This window comes from Poecile atricapillus, chromosome Z (assembly GCF_030490865.1).
Source record: "Poecile atricapillus isolate bPoeAtr1 chromosome Z, bPoeAtr1.hap1, whole genome shotgun sequence".
In the NCBI taxonomy this organism is placed as follows: Eukaryota; Metazoa; Chordata; class Aves; order Passeriformes; family Paridae; genus Poecile; species Poecile atricapillus.
This window is the reverse complement of record NC_081289.1, coordinates 145,846,876-145,869,975: the sequence shown is the minus strand read 5'-3', so window position 1 is coordinate 145,869,975 and position 23,100 is coordinate 145,846,876. Positions and strand designations below refer to the sequence as shown.

Genomic DNA, 23,100 nt, shown 5'->3' with positions numbered 1-23,100 from the left:
CCTCCATCCACCCATTCTGTTCCTGAGAGAGACTAAATCTGAACGTAGTAACCACCCACCAAGGGAGGCTGCAGAGAGACGCTGACACGTGAAGAATTCATTCATCACCATGGTTTTGTTTAACAAGAACGAGCATGGCTCATTAACACAAAACTGTATTTTCAATAAGGTTAATACTCCAGTAATGCATAATTACAATCTAATAATTTAACACACAGGAGCACTGTAAAACAACTGTAAAGGACTTTGATTATTACAGTTTGCAAATGGACCAGAAAAGCCATTTACCGTCATTACGAAGTTGGTTCATATTGGGGGATGTAGTGCATAGGAAAAGCATTGCACGCTACAGAATTAAATTTCATTTTACAACTCCGCTAGCCAACTGTAAAAACTGGAATCTGTCCCCATGGCTTGTGAAGGATTTTTTCCATAACATTAAAAAGAAACAAAAAAATCCCCAACAACAGTGAAATTTTGCAACTGTAGCATTAATAGGACCCTGCTGAAGCCTAATTTTAAAAAGTCACCGTCTCTAAGGCATTTAATACCAGAGTTTTGTTTCTGTATCATTCTTTTTAATAACAGCATCTAATTAAAACATCTGTAAAATACTGACAGTTTTTAATTTTATGTAAAATTTGAAAAGCAAATAACAGGATCTGTTCCAATGAAAGACAGCACAGTAGTTATTATTAAGCAATGATGATAATTTAATTTAAGAATCACTTCTAAACGTGCATAATCTCTACCTTTAAGTCAGAGCAGAGCAGAGACGTCAGTGAAATCACTACAGGCCCACTGAGGCTCTGTTGGTGTTGGAGCTTTGTTTACTTGAGTGTTTTCAGTTATTCTGCAGAAGGTGACACTTCCCAGACATGGCTTTTCATCAGGTATTCCTTGAAAAGTGAAAGTAAGAAAATATTGCCACCACTCCCTGTGTGTGTGACTGTGCTGGGCCCACAAGGATCCCCTGCCCCTCACAGCCCAGGGTGGTCTCAGATGGATGCCATGCATGCACTGATCTTGGGACCTCAATTTCTGAAGCAAGAATGAAGGAAATGGTGTGAAACAGAAGTTTCTTCAAGCTAGCTGTTTCCTTTCTCACAGCATCTGCTTCAGGATATGTTCCACTGCCTCTGGGAAACTCTCACAGGTTAAGTAGGGAGCTGGGTTGATTTTGTTTTCATCTGCTGGACGGTATTTACCTGTAACAGATTAACACAAAGATCCCTTTACCAAACTCATCTGAGTACCCTGTTTTTCCCACTCAGAAAACTACAGCCTTGTCATAGCAGTAGCAACCAGGAAAATGCCCATCTGGTCAAAAAACATCCCACAGAGCTTCCCTAAACAAATGCTGAGTCCTACTGGAGACTCCTTCAGGGGCAGCTCTGGATCAAAACTAGTGTTAATTGCACTGGTTCACTCTGCTGTACTGGCAAATATCCACATTGTAGGCTCTTAATAATAATCATAGAATCCCAAAATGGTTTGGGTTGCAAGAGACCTTAAAGCTCATCCAGTCCCACCCCCAGCCATGGGCAAGGACACCTTCCACTGTCCCAGGTTGCTCCAAGCCCCATCCAACCTGGCCTTGGACACTGCAGGGATCCAGGGCCAGCCCCAGCTGCTCTGGGCACCCTGTGCCAGGGCCTGCCCACCCTCACAGAGAAGAATTTCTTCCTAAAATCTCTAACCTAAATTTCACGTCTTTCATTTTGAACCCAGTACTCCCTGCTCTATCACCACAGTGTGACAGTAACAGTTCCCTCTGTTCTGTGATTACTCCTCTGAAATTCACAGAATTCACACCTACAAGAGCAGCTGTCCCCATCTATGACTTTGGTCACCCTGCCATCAGCTGGGGTCTGTGCTGTGCTCCAGCCCTGGCTGACAGGCTGCCTCTGCACCACCCCAGCATGATGTGTGACCCCTGTCACACAGCAGCAGGGCTGGCCCAGGCCCCAGAACACCTTCATTTCTGGGCACAGGGCGAGATCCCTGAAGGCACCACTGTGTCCTGATACGACCGATCCATCGAGTACTTACCTGTCCTTACCAAAATCCCACGCATGCCTGCCTGCTGGGCACCACCAACATCATCCCTGCAGTCCTGGGACACAGGAAAGCAGTGGGTTAGTGGGCACAGACACTTCCATAACCTTTCCTGCTTTGCACATCACTTAAAAGCAGTGACACAGAGTCACATCTTTTAGCTACCCTATCAGTCACACCGTCACAGGAGTGGTTTGCTGTGTGCTCTCTGCCTGATCAAATAGTGACTGAAGTCTGAGAGAAACCCCCATGGATTACACACTAAATCCTGTGAACTTTCATGGAACTGGTTAGGTTGGACAATCCCTCTAAGACCGAGTCCAACTGTTCCTGAGCACTGCCCATGTCTCCAACTGCCACATCCACACAGCTCTAAAGCCCTCCAGTGATGGGGACTCCACCAATGCCCTGGGCAGCCTGTGCCAGTGCTAAAAATCCTATTTCATGAAGAATTTTTCTCTAATATCCCATCTAAACCTCTGAACCCCACCCCCCCAGCCCAGCCTGAGGCCGTTCCCTCTCCTCCTGTCCCTGTTCCCTGGCAGCACAGCCCGACCCCCCCGGCTGTCCCCTCCTGCCAGGGACTTGTGCAGAGCCACAAGGGCCCCCTGAGCCTCCTTTTCTCCAGGCTGAGCCCCTTTCCCAGCTCCCTCAGCCGCTCCTGGGGATCCAGCCCCTTCCCCAGCTCCATTTTCTCTCTAGAAATGACAGTTCCATCCTTTGGAACCCCCCTTTCCTGCACACCACGGAGGGCAGCACTGCACTGCTGGGCAGGTGAGGAGGGTTTGTGCCCACGTACATCTCCAATCATGACGGCCTCCTCGGGGGCACAGCCAGTGCCCCGCAGAGCCTCCAGGAAGAAAGTCTTCTCTGGCTTCCCCACCACGGTGGCTTTGGTGTCCGTGGCGTACTCCAGCCCTGTCACAAAAGGTCCAGGTCCCAGACACAGGCCATCCTTCTTCTTGAAATACCTGGCTTTATGGATCGCTATGAGAGGCGCGCCATCCAAAATCAACCTAAAGAATGAATGAATGAAGAAGAGAGTACAAAAATATTATTAAAGGAATTATATTTACAACAGAAGGCCTCAAGTGGCTTTCACCCATTCCCAGGATGATCTGACTTGGAAGGGACCTTAAAGCCCATCCAGTTCCACCCCATGCCTGCCATCCCAGGCTGCTCCAAGCCCTGTCCAGCCTGGCCTTGGACACTTCCAGTGATCCAGGGCCAGCCACAGCTGCTCTGGGAAACCTGTGCCAGGGCTCACCACCCTCACAGGGAACAATTTCTTACAGGTACAGGATGAATCATTTGACCTTAACTTTATATTGTAACTTTGAAGGAATTACAGTAACAAGTTACATTCAAAAACCTCAAAGCCATTTGACCCATTCACGTCCCTCGGAGTTTCCCCGTTAACGCTGGGAGTTTGAGCAGGCTTGCTTCCACAGAACCTGCACCTCATCTTTGGTTCTCACATTTCTGTTATGTGCCCTGCAGATTTTCCTTGCAGCAGACACTGCATCCCCCTGTCCTGCAGCAAAGGGTAGTTGTGTGGGTGCTGCACTAGAGGAATGCTCCTGCTCCACCAAGCCCAGCACTATTACTGCACTCCTCCCCTCCTCCCAAGTCTCAGTGCAACAAGAGCTCTCCAGACAGCATCTGGACTGCCAAACCTTTCCCCTTTGATTTTACATTTTCTCCAGGCAATGCAGGTCGTTCCAATCTTTATCACAACAGCGTGAAACACTGGCTGTTATTCTCAGGGCAGAAAAGAGGATTCATTTTCCCCTTAACCTCTGATTAACAAAACAAAATGAAACAAAAGCCTTTAAGAAAACAAAGTCTTCCTTTGCCCCTGTTTTAAGAGGCTGGCTGAGGTGAACTGGATTCTCCTTGGAGGATGTCTGCAGAGCAGCCTGGAAGCTCTGAGCAGGACATAAATGATATTTCATTTCACTTAATTATCACAAAACACTCCTATTGAATCGATGCATTCTAAAGCAAGCTGAACAAGAAGAGAGCTGGGTTGTGCTTCTGTGAGCAGCCAGACATGTTCATGATGGGAAGATGCCTCTAGGACACAGGAAAATTTAATTTGACAGCATCACTACAACCACTACGTTCAGCAGTTTGCAAGAGATCTCACCTGAGAGAATTCTCTTAAACATGGCATCAAAATCCCACTTACACAGGAAGAGAAATTTAGTCTCAGTCATTTCAAGTGGTGCCTGGAGAACGGCCAGACTCTGTGAATCTCGTTTTGGGACTCATGTTGGGTTAGATTTACCTAAGTTAATGTTGGGTGTCAATGGAATAGTTGCCAACCACGTAATTAGTCAGCCTGGGCTCCTCACAGTCAGTGCAGAGGAAAAGGCTCTCCTAGGGCACAGTTCAACTGTCCTATTTTAAGCACTATTAGGTAAAAAAATGCCCTGAAGTGCCTCCCTTATCCCTCCAGAGCCCAGATCACCAGCACAGACACAGCACAGCACAGGAACCTGTGCTTAGATACCTGCATTTAATCAGATTCACCTCAGAGTTCTGCAATCCCAATGCAATTCCAATTTCAATGCAAATCCCAAGTGACTTAATTATCTGAGTAAAGGAGAAGGAACAGGGCAAGGCTCAACATGAAGAGAAAGTGCCAGTGGTCAGTGCTTCCATCAGGCCTAACAGAACTGAGACCAGCAAAAGGTTATCCCCTACAGAAGACTGGGGGAAACACCCAGAAGAAATCAGTGAGGTGCTACAGGTCAGACAGAGCCCATTCTGGGTTTTTTTAAGTGTCCTGATATTCAGCCCAAAGCAAAAAAGTGGATATTTTTCAACAATTAATATATTCAGGACAGAAATATGAATCAGTTTAATGATGTAAGCACTGGGATACATGCAGTTGTGAAATTGAGTCCACACATGACCCAAGGTAAAAACCCAAATCAATGCCTTCAGCAAGGTTCACTAACAAGGCAGGCAGGGTCAGTTTGGGTCAACATCTGTTGATGTAACATGGAATTGGCAGCAGATGAGGACAGCATCGGCCTCCTACTCCATGAAACCTCCCTAAGACACTGGTGGGCAGTACTCGATACTCCCTCTTCAAATTTTATGGTTATGAAGACATAACCATAAAGGTTAAGTAAGGTGTTTGATATCTGGGTTTTCACTGGATTTCAAGGTGCAAATCTGTGTGGTAGCCACCATCCTGTGAGCAAAGATGGGAAAATGCTCATCACACACATCACTCAGCTACAGGCTCACATCCAGTGTCTGAAAGCTGAAGGTTTTTCAAGTTAAAATCAAGAGTGTGGAGTCAAGCCAGAAGGAGAAGGACACATGGCTCTGCACACACTGTTGCAGCCTGGCTCAAGGGTGGCCACAGATGGAGTCTATCTGACTTACTCCTCAGCCTAGAGGCAAAAATAAAACACTCAAGATCAGCTCCATAGTCCACCTGGCCCAACAAGTTGTGCTGGCCACTCCTGAACAGAAGATACTTCAGAAGATATTGCTGGATATCCTGCATTAGCCAGGTAAGGAATAATCTGCCCTAAATACTGGATTTCATTCCCTGTAGCACACAGGTTCTGAAGGCTGGGCTTTGAACACAGAATCTGCCTCTCCACTTGGAGAAGAGGACATGGCCTCAGGCTGGGCCAGGGCAGGTACAGGTTGGACTTGAGGAATTTTCCCATGGAAAGGGTGGTCAGGTATTGGAAGGAGCTGCCCAGGGAGGTGTTGGAGCTCCCGTCCCTGGAGGTGGCACTCAGAGCTCTGTGCTGGTGACAAGGTGGGGATTGGTCACAGGTTGCACTTGAACTGCTTGGAGGTATTTTCCAACCCAAATAATTCCGTGAATGCTTCCCCACATCCCTGTTTTTGTGTACTTCCCCCTGATGAATTACTAACTTTTCCCCTCAGAAGACACCACTTCTGCAGTTTATTTAGACTCAAAGCTGTAAAAATAAGGTCTGGACTGCCTGAAGATCCTGGTGAAGAACCCAAATCTACCAAGATTAGTGGCTCCCTCACATGCTGCCACTAATACGTGGTACATATATTGTGGCACAATAATGTGTGATATTCCTACCACCCTTTTCCTCCCAGAAAGAGAACCCAGCACAAGACAGCCCCCACTCCACCCCCTGCCAGGGGCTGCCTTACCGAAAGGCTCTGTTCATCATCTCATAGTGGAAGTGCTCAGGAGCCAGTCCCACCACCACTGCATTGGGGTTATCCGTGCCAATCCCTGGGAAATCAGAACAAGACTCTGAGCAGACAGGATTTAATTCACACTTAGCAGCCCACAGTCAGCAAAGTGTGTTTAATCACTTTAAGGCAAAAACAAGCATTTTCCGACACAGTCATATCACAGACTCTGCTTTTATGTCTTTTATAGATGAAGAAAGCATCTGTGGAAAAGGTGCTGGTCTATTCCATCCTCCAGGAGCTGGACAGTCTTAACAGCAGCTGTGGGATGATTCTGTCACTGCTGCCACTGAAATGCAGCAGGACACAAAAATCCCTGTTTTAACTGAATGACTGCTTGCCATCTGAGAATCCCTCTCTACATATATTTAGATGTTTTTTAAGACAGTAAGGCAGGAATTCAAGTGAATCCCATCCAGTTTTTTTCCCTCTAGTCACAGGAGTCACACTGACTGTTGTTCCACGCATCTGATTCTGACAATAAATATGGCACTGCAGCATGGCCCAGCAGTTGTTACTCTAGATTAATCTGGGCTTTTCTGGAAGGTCTTTTTTCAAAGTGGATTAGGGCCCTTGAGAACTGCAGTCCCACCCCTGGACAGAACCAGCAGTGGAAGCAGAGCAGCACCAGCAGCAGGGTTCTACTAACAGCATGTCATCAGCTGCATCCTGCACTCACTGAGGATTTTGTTCCACCTTCAAACCCTCTGCACCCTTCCCAGGACAGCCAGAGCTCCTGGCTGGCTCTGCTGGCTGAGGTCTCCTGCTGCACGTCCCTCAGGTAGCCCAGCCAGCAGAACATCCATCCAGAGGTGCCATGGTGGATTTGTGGAAGCATCTGTGTCCTTAAAACAGGAAAGGGCTCCTTCATCTGCCTGTGACCAACTCTAATAGAAGATTAGCCAAGAACAGCTCAATAGGAGCCATTAAGAGGAATCTGAAGCACTCTCCACTGTACAGAAATGTTCTAAGAGCAGCAATGAAGAAATGAGAGCCAAAGCCCTTGTAGCAAAAACAAACCAAACAAGCCACTCCAGACCCAAGCGATACAGATGATGCACCAGCGTGCCCCCAAGATACCTCTGTTTGTGCCATCTTGTACAAAATTAGCATAGGCTCCTGAAAAACTAATGGAAAGATCCCAAAACCATGGAGACCGAGCTGATTTAAATGCTGCCAGTGAAAGAGCTGCTGCTGCTGTTTCTCACACAGGAACGCCTTCCTGGGAGCACAAATACAGAATATTGCTGGGGGCACGTTTCTCTGGATATGATGTTAGGTAGAACAGATTACCAGGTTTCACTGCTCTCACAGAGGCTTTACTCCTGAGCATTGACATCTCTGAAGATTTCTGACCAGATATGGCACCAAAATTTAACAGGAAATTCCTAGATCCAGGCAACATCAGAACCTACTTAAATGACACACCCAAAGATTTCAGAGGCAAGAGCAGGCCAAGCCATCCATACTTTTGCTGTCTTGACTTTAAATAAAGAAATTTGCATGTAATGTATACAGTTTTCAAGTCTAAGTATGTTAAAAACATGGGTATCTTTGCTACTCTTGATGCCCAAGTGAGAACACATCTCTTTCTGCTCCCCTTCCTGCTGAGGGAGAGAAATGGGAGCATCTGGAAGCAAAGCAGGTTTTAACCAAGTCTTTAGGAAGGAGAATTTAGAGGAGTCAGGGCAATGAACCTTGTGTCACCAGTGAATGTATCCAAGTACCAAGGGGTGAAACCTAAATGTTCAGTATAAGATAAGCAATAATTGCCTGGAGATTTTGCATTCAATAATAACCTAACAGAGAAACAGCCTGCTGTGTGTGCCTACACACTGTTTTTTCAGCTCTTTATGAGTAAAACCTCTGTTGGAAGTCAGGTATTGCACAGATTGACATATCTTTGCGATAAAAAAATCAGCACTGGTAGGTCCAGTAAAGCCAATTAATCATTACCTAGTGATAACTGTGACTTCATATTTTGCACAGGAAATGAATGGAAAGTATTGAGTTTTACACGAATTCCTGACTATTTGAAGGCCTTGGCTACCATTTCCACTGCTCCTCAAAAAAAATATAATTTTAGGCTGTTCAATGTTTGATTTAAAATGAAGACAGGACATTTACAATCCTGAAAAATTCCACATTTCAGGCTCCACCATGGCTGGTGGCCTACAGATGACCAAGAGCACAATGTTTCCTTAGCTGTTAACGAACAACATTAACCGTTTCTCACTCATTAGTTGTTTCCTGAGCACCTCACCTGTGAAATCAGGCAGGGCCTTATCATCCACCAGGAGCAGGGGCCGCACCTGCTGCTGCTCCAGGAGGTTCCTGGCTGCTGTCAGGGAGGTGAAGATCTCGTGTTCCGCGATGTCGAAGCCCAGCCCCGTCAGCCTCTCCAGCAGGTCCCTCTTGCTCTCCTTGGTGGTGTTTGTCACAAAGCGGACGGTCACCGGGGCACTGCGCAGCCTGCAGAGGACAGAAGGGGAAACTGGACACAGGCTCCTCCTGTTCTCACACCAGTGCTTCTCTCTGGGGCTAAAAACAGCCCTAAAGGCTGCAGACCAAAAGACCACACAGAGGACTGGTGCCACACAAAAAACCTCTGTGACGTGGAAGAGACAGCAAGAATTATGCCTGCCAGACCAAGACAAGTCATCCTCCCCTCCTCTCCCTCATCTACCACAAAAAAAATCCTGAGGAAAACAGTGATTCCAATTCCCTCTTCACAGCAGCAGCCAGCACATCTATGATAACTAATTTGAAAAGCCTTTTTATTCCTTCTGCACAATAAACAACCCAGTCCTGCTTCTTGATCAAAATAAGCAAACAAAAGAATCTTGTTGCTGAATTAATGTATTGAACTCCACTGCTGGGTGAATTTCCCAGCAGCTGTGGCTCATTCAGGATGCTCCAGGAGCCTGTGTTACCTTGGTGGTGGTTTTATGTCAGCTTCTGCAGCCATTTCCCCCTTTCCTGAGGAAAACCAGTATCACATAAAACCACATTATTGCCCTGTGCTGACAGTAAATGCTACCAAACAATCAAATAATTTTAAGTGACAGTTTCAGCAGCATTCCCTTTAATTATTCCCCCACTATCACTTTCTCTGTTGCTATAGGAACAAACACAGGCATCAGGACTGTGTGGAGAACATCAGAACGAAGTTGGAGACTTGCACCTGCCACTTCCTTCTCCTGTTTATCTCTTGTTTTATACCAGCCCTTCACAGGTATGAGGTGGTTAAAATGTCCCCTGGTTGATAATAAAACAAAAATTACAATAATTTTTCCCTCTGGACCTCAATGAGCATATTAACCCTAAAATATGTATCTCTCCATTTATTCCCTAAGCAAGCTGCATGTCATTCCTTCCAGCTTCTCTTTGGGAAGGGCAGGGACATGGACTGGCAGAAAAGAGAGTGGGATGATCATTTTTTCCAAACCTCCGAGCCAAAAGATCTGGCTATTCTCTGACAGCTGTTCTCCATAGCTGTGACAGCACATATATGTGATATGGATTTTCAAGAACACGGACTCTCACCTGGCACAAGTTCTCCCTGCAGCAGGAAACACAGTGCAGTGACTGAAAGGGCAATGAATGAGTACCCAATGTTTCACCAGTTTTTACTTCCGTGCAGTTTTATGTCTTAAGGACATAATCATTTCCACAGCATTACCTGCGGGAAATGCAGCTTCCTAATTCCTCTGTGAACTTCTCCTCTGAGCAACAGTCCAGCTGTGTAAAACCCTTAGCAGCCCATTTAGCTCCAGGACAGAGTTCAGTTCTGCTCCTAAATCCTGATTAATCTTTAGTGACCCAGAATCTTAAAGTGTCCTCCTTCATTCACCACAATATCAACTCTCATTTTGGGATTTTTTCCTTGTCCATTGCAAGATGTCTTCTCCAGGAAAACACCACACATTCCTGGGATCACGTGTCCTATTTCATCACTGACTTGGTGGGAATAATTAATTTTGCAGTGCCTCAGTGTCTTTAGGCACCCTTTCACCACAAGAGAAAGAGTTAACTGTCCTGGTTATTAATGTGTTGAAATTCCTACAAAAGAAAATAAAAAAGAGGTTGTCTACCTAGCAGAAAGAGACTACAAAAACAGTAATAACTGAGAAAAGCCTTGTATGAATGAAATGAGAACTCTGCAGAGGTTGCCTTGCAACCTCTGATACCTCAGAGATAGCTGTGCTATCCCACTTTATCTCAGCACAGATCGAAAAGATCTGACAGACGATCAGGAACAGTTCAGCTGAACTGATTTTGGGGTAATTCACCTGAACTCCACTTTGGCTATGGCTGTCTCACATGTGAATCAGTGGAGAGACCTTGAATATTGGGGGGTTTACATCTAGAAAAGGCTTAGAAAACACAGAAAGAGCCACTGAGGAAAGCAGCAGGGTGACACCACCATCTCCACCCTTTGCTGAGCTCTCCTGGCATTAACACAGGGTGAAGGATTTCTCCGCATGCTTGCCCCACTCACCCAGCCCTCTGAGCAATCAGCAAAAGCACAACCTCCCAGAGAAAACCTAAAAAAAAAAAGAGGGGAAACTTGCCTTCTGAGGGCCTCCTGGGCTCCTGGCACAGCCGAGTCCTCGACGTGGAGGGTTCCATTGAGATCCACCAGCACGGCCTTCAGCGCGCGCCGCGCCGACATCGCGCCCTGGGACAGGCAAAGGGAGCCCCAGAGCACTGAGCACACAGCAGGGACAGCACCCAGGGGCTCCCCAAGCACCTCACTGCTGCCAACATCGCTCACAGTATGAAACAAGCCCTTCTGGGTTGGGGGGATAAAAGGAAGAATTTTTTTAAAAAAAACACGTAATTGATGGGGTGGTGTTTTTATCCAAAAGACCCTGTGGGAATCAGGTGCTGTTTGTTCTTTAAGTGCATCAAAACAAAATAAAATTAAGTTCTCTGAATGACTTAAGGGTGCTGGGGAGAAGGTCTGGGACCGCTGGCTCAAGGCAATATTGGTCAATTCAGCAAGAATATTTCAGCAAGTCCCAGCTACACCAACAGTGAAAATAAAGACACAGTGCTCTGGCTGTAAAGCTCAAAATGCTCTGCCAAAGTGGATATTGTTGATTTTATTTTTGCAAGTGAGACCTAGGGTGATGAAACCCACACCACATCCACTCTGAGGCTGCTCGGTGCTAACAGTCAGGACTTTGCAGATTTTTAGCCTGGAAGCTCTCAGGACTCACACATATCCAGCACCTTGAAGGGTCCTGCAAAAGGGACAGCCAGGCCCTGTTTTTCTGGTTCCACAGACTCAGCCCAAAATAAAACCCAGCATTTGAAGGGTAAAGGCACCAGGGAAGGAACAGAGACCTGACTGTCTGAGTCACCTGGCTAAAGAAAAACAAACAGCTGTCTCCAAAAACAAACACTTCCCCTCCTGTGTGCTGCAAGCACTGGATTTTGCTCCATTAACAAGTCTGAGGAGCTGTTTCTCAGAAAATGTCCAATACAGCACCAATACTGCAAGATTTTCTCCTATCATTAGACAACAACCATCCGAAAAGTTTGAGAGAGTTGGGATTATAGAAGAGAAGCTTTGGGGTGAACTGATTTTGGCTTTCCGGTGCATGAGGGAGCTGACAGGAAAGGCAGAGAGAGACCATTTCCAAGTGATGAAGGGACAGCAGCCAGGCAATGGCTTCCCAGTGCCAGAGGGCAGGCCCAGCTGGGATATTGGGAAGGAATTGCTGGCTGGGAGGGTGGGCAGGCCCTGGCACAGGGTGCCCAGAGCAGCTGGGGCTGGCCCTGGATCCCTGCAGTGTCCAAGGCCAGGCTGGACAGGGCTTGGAGCAGCCTGGGACACTGGAAGGTGTCACTGCCCATGGCAGGGGTGGCACTGGAGGGGCTTTAAGGTCCCTTTCAACCCAAACCACTCTGGGATCTGCCAACCCTACAAGTGACCACAATTTTGTGTTCAGCTGGTTTGGTTACAGACAGCATGTAGCATGTTCATACTTTAAAAAAGCGCAAGTCAAGAGGAGTAGTCAACACCATGACTGGAACCCGCCCTAATAAATTTCTGTCAGTTTTATGTTTGCAGAGAGTTTTATAAATGGTCATGTGAACCTGCTGTCTCAGGTACACCACACACACACAAACACACACCACGAAATTCTGATACTCCACTACCATTATTCATGCTGGCTCTCAAAATAAAAGTGCTTCTTTTACTGTACGTCTGTTGATATGAAATGCAAAATTACATGTTGAGAACACACAGCTGAGAACTCCTAAACGAGCTTCATCAATTTCAACAGAACTTACTACTACTACTATTATTATTATTACTACTACTGTTACTGTTATTTTATTTTTGCCCTACATTTCCATTGCTTCTCCTGTTCACGGTATATTTATCTGGGAAATATGGAAGTTATCTGAAGAGCCAGTTTCCAGCACAGCCTAATTTTAAGGAAAAAGCTCATGAAATGCCGAAGAAGTCCTAAAAGGCCTCCAGAACCACCGTTTTCATAATCACATCCCAAAGAAAACTCACCTTGTCAGGACAAAGGGACCCCCCAGCCCCGGTCTCTGGGACAAGGACACGAGGAACACAACAAGACACAGCCTAAGGGAAAGAGGGATAAATTCTATAAAAAATAGATATGGTTATATATGCCTCTGGAATACATATGCACGACGGAAGGATTCTGATGGCACAGAGATGTGCCCCCTCCCGTCCCACAAAACCCCCGTCTCGCGCGGATGGTACCGCCCCTTCCCGCAAGCTCACAACGGGCACACGGGCTGGCCCATTCCCTACCGGGGGAGTCGCGACCGCCGCGAGCTCCCCTTTTCCTGACGCGGATGGTTCCGCCCGCCCGTTCGCGGCCGAGAGCGGCGGGCGCGCCCACGCGGAGCAGAGGGGGTAGCAGGGAGCGCGGCTCCCCCGGCACTGACCCGTTCCCGCCGCCGCCGCCGCTGCGCTCTGCCCGCGGGGTCCTGGCAGAGCGGCGCCCGCCCAGCCCCGCGCCGGGCCTGCCCGCCGCCAGCGCGGCAAATGGAAAACAAAATGTAATGATTATTGTCATTAATAAACACCGACCTCAGCTCTCAGCGGGCCTCTCGCCGGTCGGCGTCCGGCAGTCGCGACAGGCAGCGCGGGGGGCAGCCCGCAGGGCCCTGAGGGCTTCGTGGCGTGGGTATGGTTATAAATTGTAAAAATTACACCCGTTCTGTGCATTATATCCCTATCGTTATGCTTGTTACAGCCTCCTTATCCTAAATATACAATTTAAAATCATATCATATGTGGATATGATCATAATCATGTAAATTATATTCCTTATATTCTATATGGACGTTTATGTCCGTAGTCATACATTATGGATAGCCATCAACCATTATCAATAATACATAAATAATCTGTATATTATGGATATACCATGTCCTGTATGGTTATTATATATAATAATATATCCATATGTTGATAGTATTATTATAAATAAATTTATACTTATATAAACGTTATATACAAAATGTTATATCCATATATGTCTATATATGGATACATAATACCCATAATATATCCATGATAACTAGTATATAGATCTATATATGTGTGTATATATATATATTTATAGGACACTGGGAATAAATTATTCCCATTATATATCTACAATTGAATGTTTTAAATTACATTCATAATATGTCCATAGTGACTAATCCACTAACATTATTCACATATGAATATAAATATATTTTTACACCTATAGTTCTACATTTATACATGTTTATATGTTTTTGTAATATGAATTTTAATCTATAAATGTAACATACATATATTTACCAGCTACTAATAAGGTGTATATATGTATATATATACTAGTATATAAGGTGTGTATATATATGTAATAACTTTATTTTGCATGTTCCTTGTTTTTTGGCAGTTTTAGCTGCAGAGCTGTTCCAGAAGGGCTGGAAGCCACAGGAGGGGACAGCAGCAGTGTGGTTATTCCTCGGCTGTCCCTGCACTCCCCTCGCCCTCTCTCTGCTCGGTACCTGCACACCTGGTCCTGGGCTGCTGCCCCACTTTGAATCGCTATTTTTCACCTGTCAGGTGGAACTCGTCCCAGTTTTGCCTCCAGCGTGGGATTCCTGCTGCTCTTTCTCTCTGCACGTGGCCAGCTGGCTCTGCCCATGCGTGCAGCCCCTCTGGAAGCACAGCAAGGAGAAAATCACTTTTCACCCGTTTTATTTTGAAGCTGCTGCTTGCAATCTTTAGTACTGGCTTTTATTTCAGTAAGAACAAATTAAGTTTGGACAGTCAACAGAGGCAGAAATGGAGCTACGGTGCGGCACTCGCTTCCAGTGCCACAGCCACACAAACATCAACTGCTGCTTTTCTCTCCAAAAAAATTTCACAGGAATACAAAATGTTCCACACACAGGTTGCCCCATTTCCACGCAAGACAGATCTGTGAAAACTGAGCCAGGCTGGACCCTCCTTGTGAAAATGAGCTCCGCTTTCCTGGTAAAATTTTAATAAAGTTTAATAAAATGAAAGTTTAATAAAGGGCAATAGGAGACGAAAATAAAGTGAAGTTTAACGGCCGAGTGTTTGTTGGCATATCAGTAGCAGGGGTCTTCATCATGTGTGCATCGGATCTTATCCCAACCGAGCAGCAGTTCAAGGATAACTATCAGCTATTCCACTACTTTGCCTAAGTTCAGTTAATAGAAATAAAAAACTAAAGCAAAATTACTTTAACATTATATATATATAACATCCATTTCAGTATTTTGTGAAAAGCCAACTTATGTAACACTTGTCACCTCTGACTGACATCACCGTAAAGGAATTGCTTGTAACAGATCCACACGTTTTAAAATTTAAAGATCCTGAAGATCCTGTTCTGCCTCAGGACAGCGTTACCACGTCTCATTGGCTTTGCTACATAAACCAAAATACAGCTCCACAGCAGAGACATGATACTGCCAAGTGCCACAGAGATGAGGGAAAAATTACATATTTCATATAAGAGCAATAACTCTGGTATTTGGAACAGGATGAAGCAGAGTTTTGAGATATCCCCACTGTACACAGATACAGAGTTAGGAAAGAGAGTGCTTAACTTGCAAATTTAGGATTTATTTACAAAAGTCACTAAGAAAAAAGGAAAAAACCATAAAACTCTTCTCCTGGATGTACTTATAATGAAACTGACAGGTTTCCCTCGACCTCCCCTCTTCAAAATTAAGGGAAAACACTTTAGCAGAGGAACAGACAAAGAATTCTAACTTCTCTAAAAGGATACAAGAGAATCACCTTTTCCAATTCAGACCTAACTCAGCAGTCTTAATTGAGATGAGACCTGGTAGGAAAGCAATTAGCAGCATTCTCTGCGACAGAACTGCTAAGTCACACACACACAGAGTTGCACTTTTAAAGCTGTTAATTTAACAAATGATGATGATGATGGAAGGCAGGGGAAGGAGCAGTAACAGAAAAGGCTGCAAGTTTGCAGATTTTTCACAAATAAATGCATTTGAAAAGCACCTCCCTGTATTGTTTCCCGGAAGCTCAGAATACAAATGGTTCCCCACTTCAACCACAGTAATCACCACGCATAAGTTTAATACATATTTTAAAAAGTATAATAACAATCCTTGACAGAAAAGTAACAAATGTTAATCACTAATATCCCCAAAGTTAACAGAGTTACCCAGCTTTACATACAGCTTTTTTTTTCTTAATTTTTAATTTTTATTTTTTTTTTTCAGTTTTGCACTGCAATTGCACCCATTTTCAACTGACTTCACCATCAGTATGAAATACTGACTTGGAAGACAAAAATCCCCAATCAAAGCAGGAAAATTCAGCTTTCATTGTTAACCTGAATCAGGACTTTACCCAGCTGGTTTTATCTCCCTCTGTATCTCAGCTGGACTTCAATCCTTTATAACAAGTACTCTCTATAACACATTTCTAGAGCCTAATTCATATTCTCTTAAACAGTTCCACGGTAGTAATTGAAATGGAAACAAACAGATTGCTGTTTTCCTCAATTTAAAAACAAATTGGAGAGCGTACTGAAGGAAATTCATCCCTGAGTAACGAGGCATTTAAAAGCTGCAGCCCATTGCCAGTCACTGCAACATCCTATGACATTTACTCTAATAATTAATCAACACTATGAACAGGCAGCAACAGAACTGGTCACAGTCCAATGTGTTTGCAGCATTGTTGCATTGATCCCGTGATCCTGCTTAATGAAACTGCAAGGGAACATTAGGAAATGGGATAAATAGAAACAGTGTCTTTTATTAAGTTGAATGTCAGATTGACAGCTAAACCATGCTGGATTCCAGGGAACTCGGAGCAGTGGTGGTCAGCAACTGGCTTCTTTGGATGTCCAAAGGATCTCTACTGTGTGTCTTCAACCAAACAACAGGAGGAAAATGATTGTGATGGAGTTCAGGGCTATTAATGGCACTGCGGAGGGGAAAAAAAGAGAAATTAATAGTGAGACTTTTCACATCACAAAATGACAGAGCTTCATAAAACCTTGGGAGCAGGAGCAGGACCAGTCAAAATTTTAGAAATAAACTTAATTTTCCTATGTAAAGCTGGGAGCAGTGGAAGGAGCCAGGCTCAAATCCTAGGATACTAGACATTAGTAGAAAGCAACAGGAGAAATATTTTTCCACAGCCTGTTTTGACTTTAACCCAGAGCCTTTAATTCTTTGTTTTAACTTTAACACAAATAATTCTTTCTCCAAATGAAAGTGAACCATCTAAAATTCAGTTTCTATCCTTGGCTTTAGAATGTGCTTTAGAATAAATGTTTCGAGTTTTACTGAGTGGTAGGCAACACAGGTTAAGATTTGTTACTCCCTCTCTACCATCATCTACAAAATTAATTTTTGGTGTCCTTCATAATGAAGAACTATCAGTAACTTACAAATTAAGTATATTTTTCTCCATCTTCTGAGGCACATAAGCCTGGCCTGCCTTTCAGAAACTTGGAATTACATTTCCCGCACCGGTACTTCCCATAAAACTGGATTTAGACAAGGTGATTGACACTAATTGCACACTTTGGTTGATCACCAAGCTTCCTCCCAGCTGCTGAACTCCAAGAGAGGGCAAAAGCCCAGCAGGAGAAATGCAAGCCAGAGGCAGGAAATGTTTTTGTACTTTTATTAGAATTAGGGCACTTCAAGCAAGGCCTGCACCCTTACAGAGAGTCCAGGCCTAGAAGAAGTACAGATTAGTGCAGAAACAAGACATTACAGATTGTAATAGTAATAATAATAATAACAGAAAATATTGTGCCCTTACATCTCATAACGGTTCGTATTGATCGAATGAGGTTTGTCAGCTGTGCTTTAATTCCTGGTTCCTCTCCAAATCCTCCAATCCCTTGATCGCTTCCCCAGCCAACTGGGTCACATAAAAAAAAGACACACACATTAGGAAAAAAAAACCCAAAACCACACAACAAATGCTGCACTTTTAAGAGCAATTTATCCTGAATGTAGTTTACACCAACACAGACAACCCAATTAGCCTTATTTCACGAGCACATTTTAGTGCAATAGGGTGAAAGCTGCTAAACCTCACATTAAAGAATGAAAAATCCATGTTTCTGTAAAGAAAACCCTCACCTCTGCAATATGCCACTGTTCCCTGTGTGCCCAGAGTAATACATGAGTTCATCTCGGCTTAAAAAAAAACAGCTGTCAAAATAAACCCTAAAACAACTGCAACATGTTCATAGTCTCAAAAAATAAAACAGCAAGTAATTGCTGGGAGTGAAGTGATGACGCTTCAGCACTGAGGAAGAGGCCACATGAGAGAAAAACGGCCAATGCAAATTACAAAATCGGGGTGATGATTTTTGCAACTGCTGAAAAAAAAAATTAGAACTTTCAAGGAAAAAAAATTGGAATTTTTCTAGGTCCTGAAGTTTTACAATGCCTAGACACAGCATGATGGGACCAGGGACATGCACAGGGACTTCTAAGACCTGCTGGTCACAGCCCTTATAATTTTGGGGAGGAGCAGAGCAAGGAGCAGCCCTCAATAAGCCAAGATCCACTGCCCACTCTGTTTATTTTTCCTCCACAGACCACTTTTGAATGATTTTTGTTCTCCCTTTCTCATCTCCCTGGCACCAAACTGAGGGTGGTGGGCGAGTGGTCTCCCTCACCAGCCTTGCCAGCGGCTGCTTCCCACTGGGATAAGCCTGGAGCTATATTCCCAAGCCTCACGAGGCTGACAAGTGGCTTCACCCATCCCACTAGTTCCCCACCTCTCCCTTTTTTAATTCCAGCTGCTCGTCAGGAGAGCAAAAGAAAAGCCCAAACCCAAACTGAGCAGATCCCTTGAAGCAAATCCAACCGGGGAGCAGGAAAAAGGGATGCCTTTCTGCACGCCTGCCAAAAATCCTGGCTCAGCCTGACGTGGAGAAGTCAGGATTCTCCACACCAATGAACTGGGAAACCGTGGATCATTGGCCATTTTTTTTTTCCCACAGCTTTGTAGATCTTTGTCGGTGGATTTACTCTGTTTTGCAGGGCTTTGGCTTCTTTTGAAGGGCAAGCATGCCCAGCCCTGGGAATCCCAAGGGCCGAGAGCCGCCATCTCATCAAGAACCAGGCACGACAAGATAAAGGAAACCTTTGCACGACACCGAACATTCCGAGCCGCGGCACGAAGGGGCGTGAAACAGTTAAAAATGGACAGGAAAAAAGGGCAATTAAGGGGGGGGGGGGGGGGAAGAGAGAGAGACAAAGGTAGAACGGAAGCGGCTGGGAATTCATCCCCAAAGCCCAAACCCACCCTGAATCCCAAACCCCTCCCCCTCGCTCTGCTGCTCCCACCGGCAGGCAGCGGCGGCGGGGCCGCGGCCACCGCGTCCACCCCTCAGGCCGGGCGGCCCTCCCAGCTCACCGTGGCGAAGGAAGCGCTCCTCGTGCAGCACGGCCACGGCATTGACGATAAGGAGGGAGGCCTGCAGCAGCGAGTAGAGTGTGAACGCCATGGCCCAGCGGGGCGGAGCGGGGCGGGACCGGGAGCGGCACCGGGAGCAGGATCGGGAGCGGCGCCCGAGAGAGACGTGGCGGGGCTGGGGGGCGGAGCCTCCCCTCACGCGCCGTGAAGGGGCGGGGCCTGCTGGGGCGGAGCCATCCTAGGGGCTGGGGGCGGGGCTTTTAGTGGGGGCAGGCCTATCAGCTGCGACCGCGCGTTGGGTGTGCATGGAGGGGGCGGGGCTTTAAGGGGCGGGGCAAATTCGGGGCGTGGCTTGGGGCGCCGGGCCACATGGGGCGTGGCTTTGTGGGGGCGTGGCCTCCCTGCAGCGCCGTTCCCGCCCCCGAGGGGCGGGGTCTGGCTGGGGCCGGCCCCCGGTGGGCGTGGCCTCCTGCTGCCGGCAGCCGTGCTCCACTCTGGGTTTGCCCGCGGATCCCTCGGGACCCCGAATCCCTCGGAGCCCCTCGGGTCCGGCGGAACCCTGTGGATCCCTCGAGCCCGTGGATCTCGCAGAGCCCCGTGGATCCCTCGGTGCCCCTGGGAATCCTTGGAGCCTCCTGGGTCCTTTGGATTTATGGATCCCTCTGGTCAATGGATCACTTGGATGCCCGTGGATCCCTCGACTCCGTGGGTCCCTCGGAACCCCGCGGGTCCCATGGAGCCCCTTGGGTCCATTGGATCCGTGGATGCCTCACGCTCGTGGGTACTTTGGAGCCCCGTGGAGCCCTCGAGTCCGTGGGTCCCTCAGAACCCTGTGGGACCCTCGGAGCTCCTTGGGTCTGTGGATGCCTCGGGTTCATGGATCCCTCGGAGCCCTGTGGTTCCATCAGAACCCCTTGGGTCTGTCGGATCCGTCAATTCCTTCAATCCATGGATCCCTTGGAACCCTGTGGATCCTTCGGGTCCATTGGTCGTTCAGAGACCTTTGGATCCCTTGGGTCCATTGATCCGTCAGAGCATCTTGGGTTCACTGGGTCCATGGTTCCCTTGTGTCCATGGAGCCCGTGGAGCCCTGTGGATCCCTCGGGTCCATGGATCCCTCGGATCCCCATGGGTTCCTAGGAGCCCAGTGGGTCCACTGGATCCATGGGTCCCTCGGGTCCATGGATCCCTTGGAACCCCGTGGTTTTCTCAGGTCCGTGGGTCCTTCGGAGCCCCGTGGATTTCTCAAGTCCGTGGATCTCTCGGAGCCCCATGGACCTCACAGCGTAGGCTGTGACATGGGAAGCTCCGCTCGCCGTGTAGCAAGTGCCCTTTGGATTCAGAGCGGGAGTAAGGCTCATCCTCGTCATCCTCCATCGGTATCGTGGCGTCTCCCGGTGGTGGGAGCTGGCAGTGAGACATCGTCCGGCGTGGGGCAGCCCCCTTGGCCATCCATCATCAGCAATCCAGTGCTAGTAGAATTAATAAAACACCATAAACACTGCATATGCAAAAATACATGAGCTTATACTGATATTAAGTCTTATGTACACCGGGGGTTTTTCTATGTGTTTTCTCAATACACTGGTTTTCCTTCTATCCTGACTGAAGTTTCTAGCCAAAAGTCAGCCCAGATCCCAGATGCTGTTTGTCCAACACGTAGAGCTGCAGAACCCAAATCAGAATCCAAAAGAAAACAATTACCTTTAACACTGGATTGATCAGGGCTTCTGGGTGGTTCTGCAGTCAAACAACAAAAATAATCACAACTGGAGCTCAGGGATACTGTATCCCTGTTGCAGCTACTGTAGTTATGTAGTTATCCCTGTACTGTAGTTACACAGTTATCCCAGTGTAGCTCTTGATGCACAAGTAGATTTTTTTTTCCCTTTTTCTCTTTCGTCCGATGGGCTGGAAGGGGTGATTTGCATAACCCCCTGATTTTATTTCACACAGTACACAAGCCCCTTAACTCCGGATGGTTGGTAGCTTTTATTACTCAACCAGGGCACAATGATTTGCATAATCACTGTGTGGTTATGGTTATTAGACCCATCCTCTCCAACAGAGGAGATAACTTTGTGCTCAGTGTGGTGGACTGGAGAGACCCCATCTCAACTCCCTGCCCTGCCACAGACTTCTGACACAACCTGGACAAATTATTCACCATTTACAAATATTGTGTCTCGGTGCTCTATGTGAAGATCCCCTCACCAGCAAGTGATGATCTGATACTTCAATTATTGTCAGGAGTATATAATCAATAGACACTCAGACACCATATGAATCAGCTGTGAAGAAACCCACACCTCAGCTTCTCCTTGTGTTCATCTTTCCTCTCCAAAACACCCACTGTGGTACAGTCAGTGTCACACTATTGTGTATCTTAATAATCATTACTGTTAAATAACATTACATTTTAATACTAGAATAAAGATAAAGCACCCCACCATCGGAACCACAGCATATTTTCTTTATAGTTTACTCCCAAAATTACTGTTATTAAACAAGGGAGATAGAGAATCAAGCATATTCATTAGAGTTCTGTCATCTGGCTAAAAGCATTTGTCATTTCAGCCTCAAAAAGGAATATAGTCTCAATTCAAGGTAGTGACTAAAACATCTATTTCAGTTCCAGTGAGCTCAATATTTTTGAAGCCTGTACTGAAGTGTTTACTTACACGAAAACTCATTGTTCTTCCCAAATGCTGGCTCTGGTTCTGAAAACTCTTATGTGTATGATTAACTTTGTAAGTCAGCAGTTAGTGGGAACACTCGAGTGTAGTGTCACAGGAGAACACACACTTGCAGGCCCAGGAGTTTCAACACAGCTCCTTTATTTCTCATCTAGGTTTTTAAATTTTCTGTGACTGCAAAACTCCTAAACCCCACTATTTTAACATTTTTAAATGGTGCCATTTCTAGTTGCCCAGAGCTCCCCACCCCCAAAATTTGTTATCCCTGTTAACCCAAAATTTAGGGGTGGGGTGTGTTATAATTAAAATAATCCTTTTCCGCCTGTAAATAACAAAAAAAAGAGGTTTGCCTTGAGTTTGCCAAACTCTGTACAGGCAGAGAAAGTCAGTGTTGGCCTGAAGAATTTCATCCCGAAGGTCACTACTAATTTTTAAGAAGTTCTGAGTGGTGACATACGATGGTCTCACAGACAGAGCTGTCTTTTGTCCTCACACATAACTTAGGGCATTCTGGCAGTGATGCTATAATTAAATACAGATGAATATGGGGGTCACTAACATAGACATCTAATAACCACCATTATCAAGTAGCATTTCCTGGGCTACCTCCTTACAGTATCCAACCTATAAATAAATAAATGCAAACCTCAGTGAAGAGCTAATGCTTAGAGTTATGGCCCTGGAAAAAAAAACCCTTAGGTTTTTGCAATAAGTATACAAGTTATGGCTTAGTATTTTTACCCATAATTAAGATGTATTTCCAAGGAACAGCTGCCATCAAGCTGACATAAACTTGACATGATTTTCCCCTTAGTGAAATCCATCATGGCAACTTAGCAACCACACAAGTCTTATCTCTGAATCACATTACGTGGTTGAAGGGAAAACCAGATAAAGTTGCTTGCACTAGAAGGAAAGGGGCTTTTTTTTTTTAGCTTCATTAAAGTGTTGTGTTTCAGTAAAGTAAATTCCCCTGGTGTCATCTGCAGGGTGCAGTCTATCACCATAAAGGGGAGTTTTAAACCACCTTACAGATTGTCAAAAGATTAAACTTCAGGCTGGTGAAGTATTGTGAAGGCACTGGTGTTTTTTACTCTCCGTTTCTCATCCAGTGTTTTCAGAGCACATCTCTCTGGGTCTCACTGTTCCCTACACTTAATGAGAACCAAGCTTCTTGCATGGCAGGCTTCAAGGTCA

At 45.9% G+C, this 23,100-nt stretch overlaps 2 protein-coding genes across 3 annotated transcripts; both read right to left on the bottom strand.

Moving 5' to 3' along the window:
- Window positions 1-96: 96 nt before the first annotated feature.
- Window positions 97-13,269, bottom strand: HDHD2 (haloacid dehalogenase like hydrolase domain containing 2). 2 transcript variants are annotated; one of them, XM_058826616.1, is made up of 8 exons: window positions 13,210-13,269; window positions 12,806-12,877; window positions 10,842-10,948; window positions 8,531-8,739; window positions 6,223-6,307; window positions 2,858-3,074; window positions 2,053-2,116; window positions 97-1,208 (listed from the first exon to the last, which is right to left on the bottom strand). In XM_058826616.1, exons 3-8 carry the CDS (start codon window positions 10,940-10,942, stop codon window positions 1,105-1,107), a joined length of 780 nt encoding a protein of 259 aa, XP_058682599.1. In that variant the 5' UTR covers window positions 10,943-10,948; window positions 12,806-12,877; window positions 13,210-13,269; the 3' UTR covers window positions 97-1,104. The 2 variants fall into 2 exon arrangements, with proteins under 2 accessions (XP_058682599.1, XP_058682600.1); XM_058826617.1 differs by lacking the exon at window positions 13,210-13,269 and adding an exon at window positions 13,073-13,112.
- Window positions 13,270-15,852: 2,583 nt separating this feature from the next.
- Window positions 15,853-19,406, bottom strand: IER3IP1 (immediate early response 3 interacting protein 1). The gene is made up of 3 exons (XM_058826618.1): window positions 19,208-19,406; window positions 17,594-17,695; window positions 15,853-16,744 (listed from the first exon to the last, which is right to left on the bottom strand). Exons 1-3 carry the CDS (start codon window positions 19,296-19,298, stop codon window positions 16,689-16,691), a joined length of 249 nt encoding a protein of 82 aa, XP_058682601.1. The 5' UTR covers window positions 19,299-19,406; the 3' UTR covers window positions 15,853-16,688.
- Window positions 19,407-23,100: the final 3,694 nt, after the last annotated feature.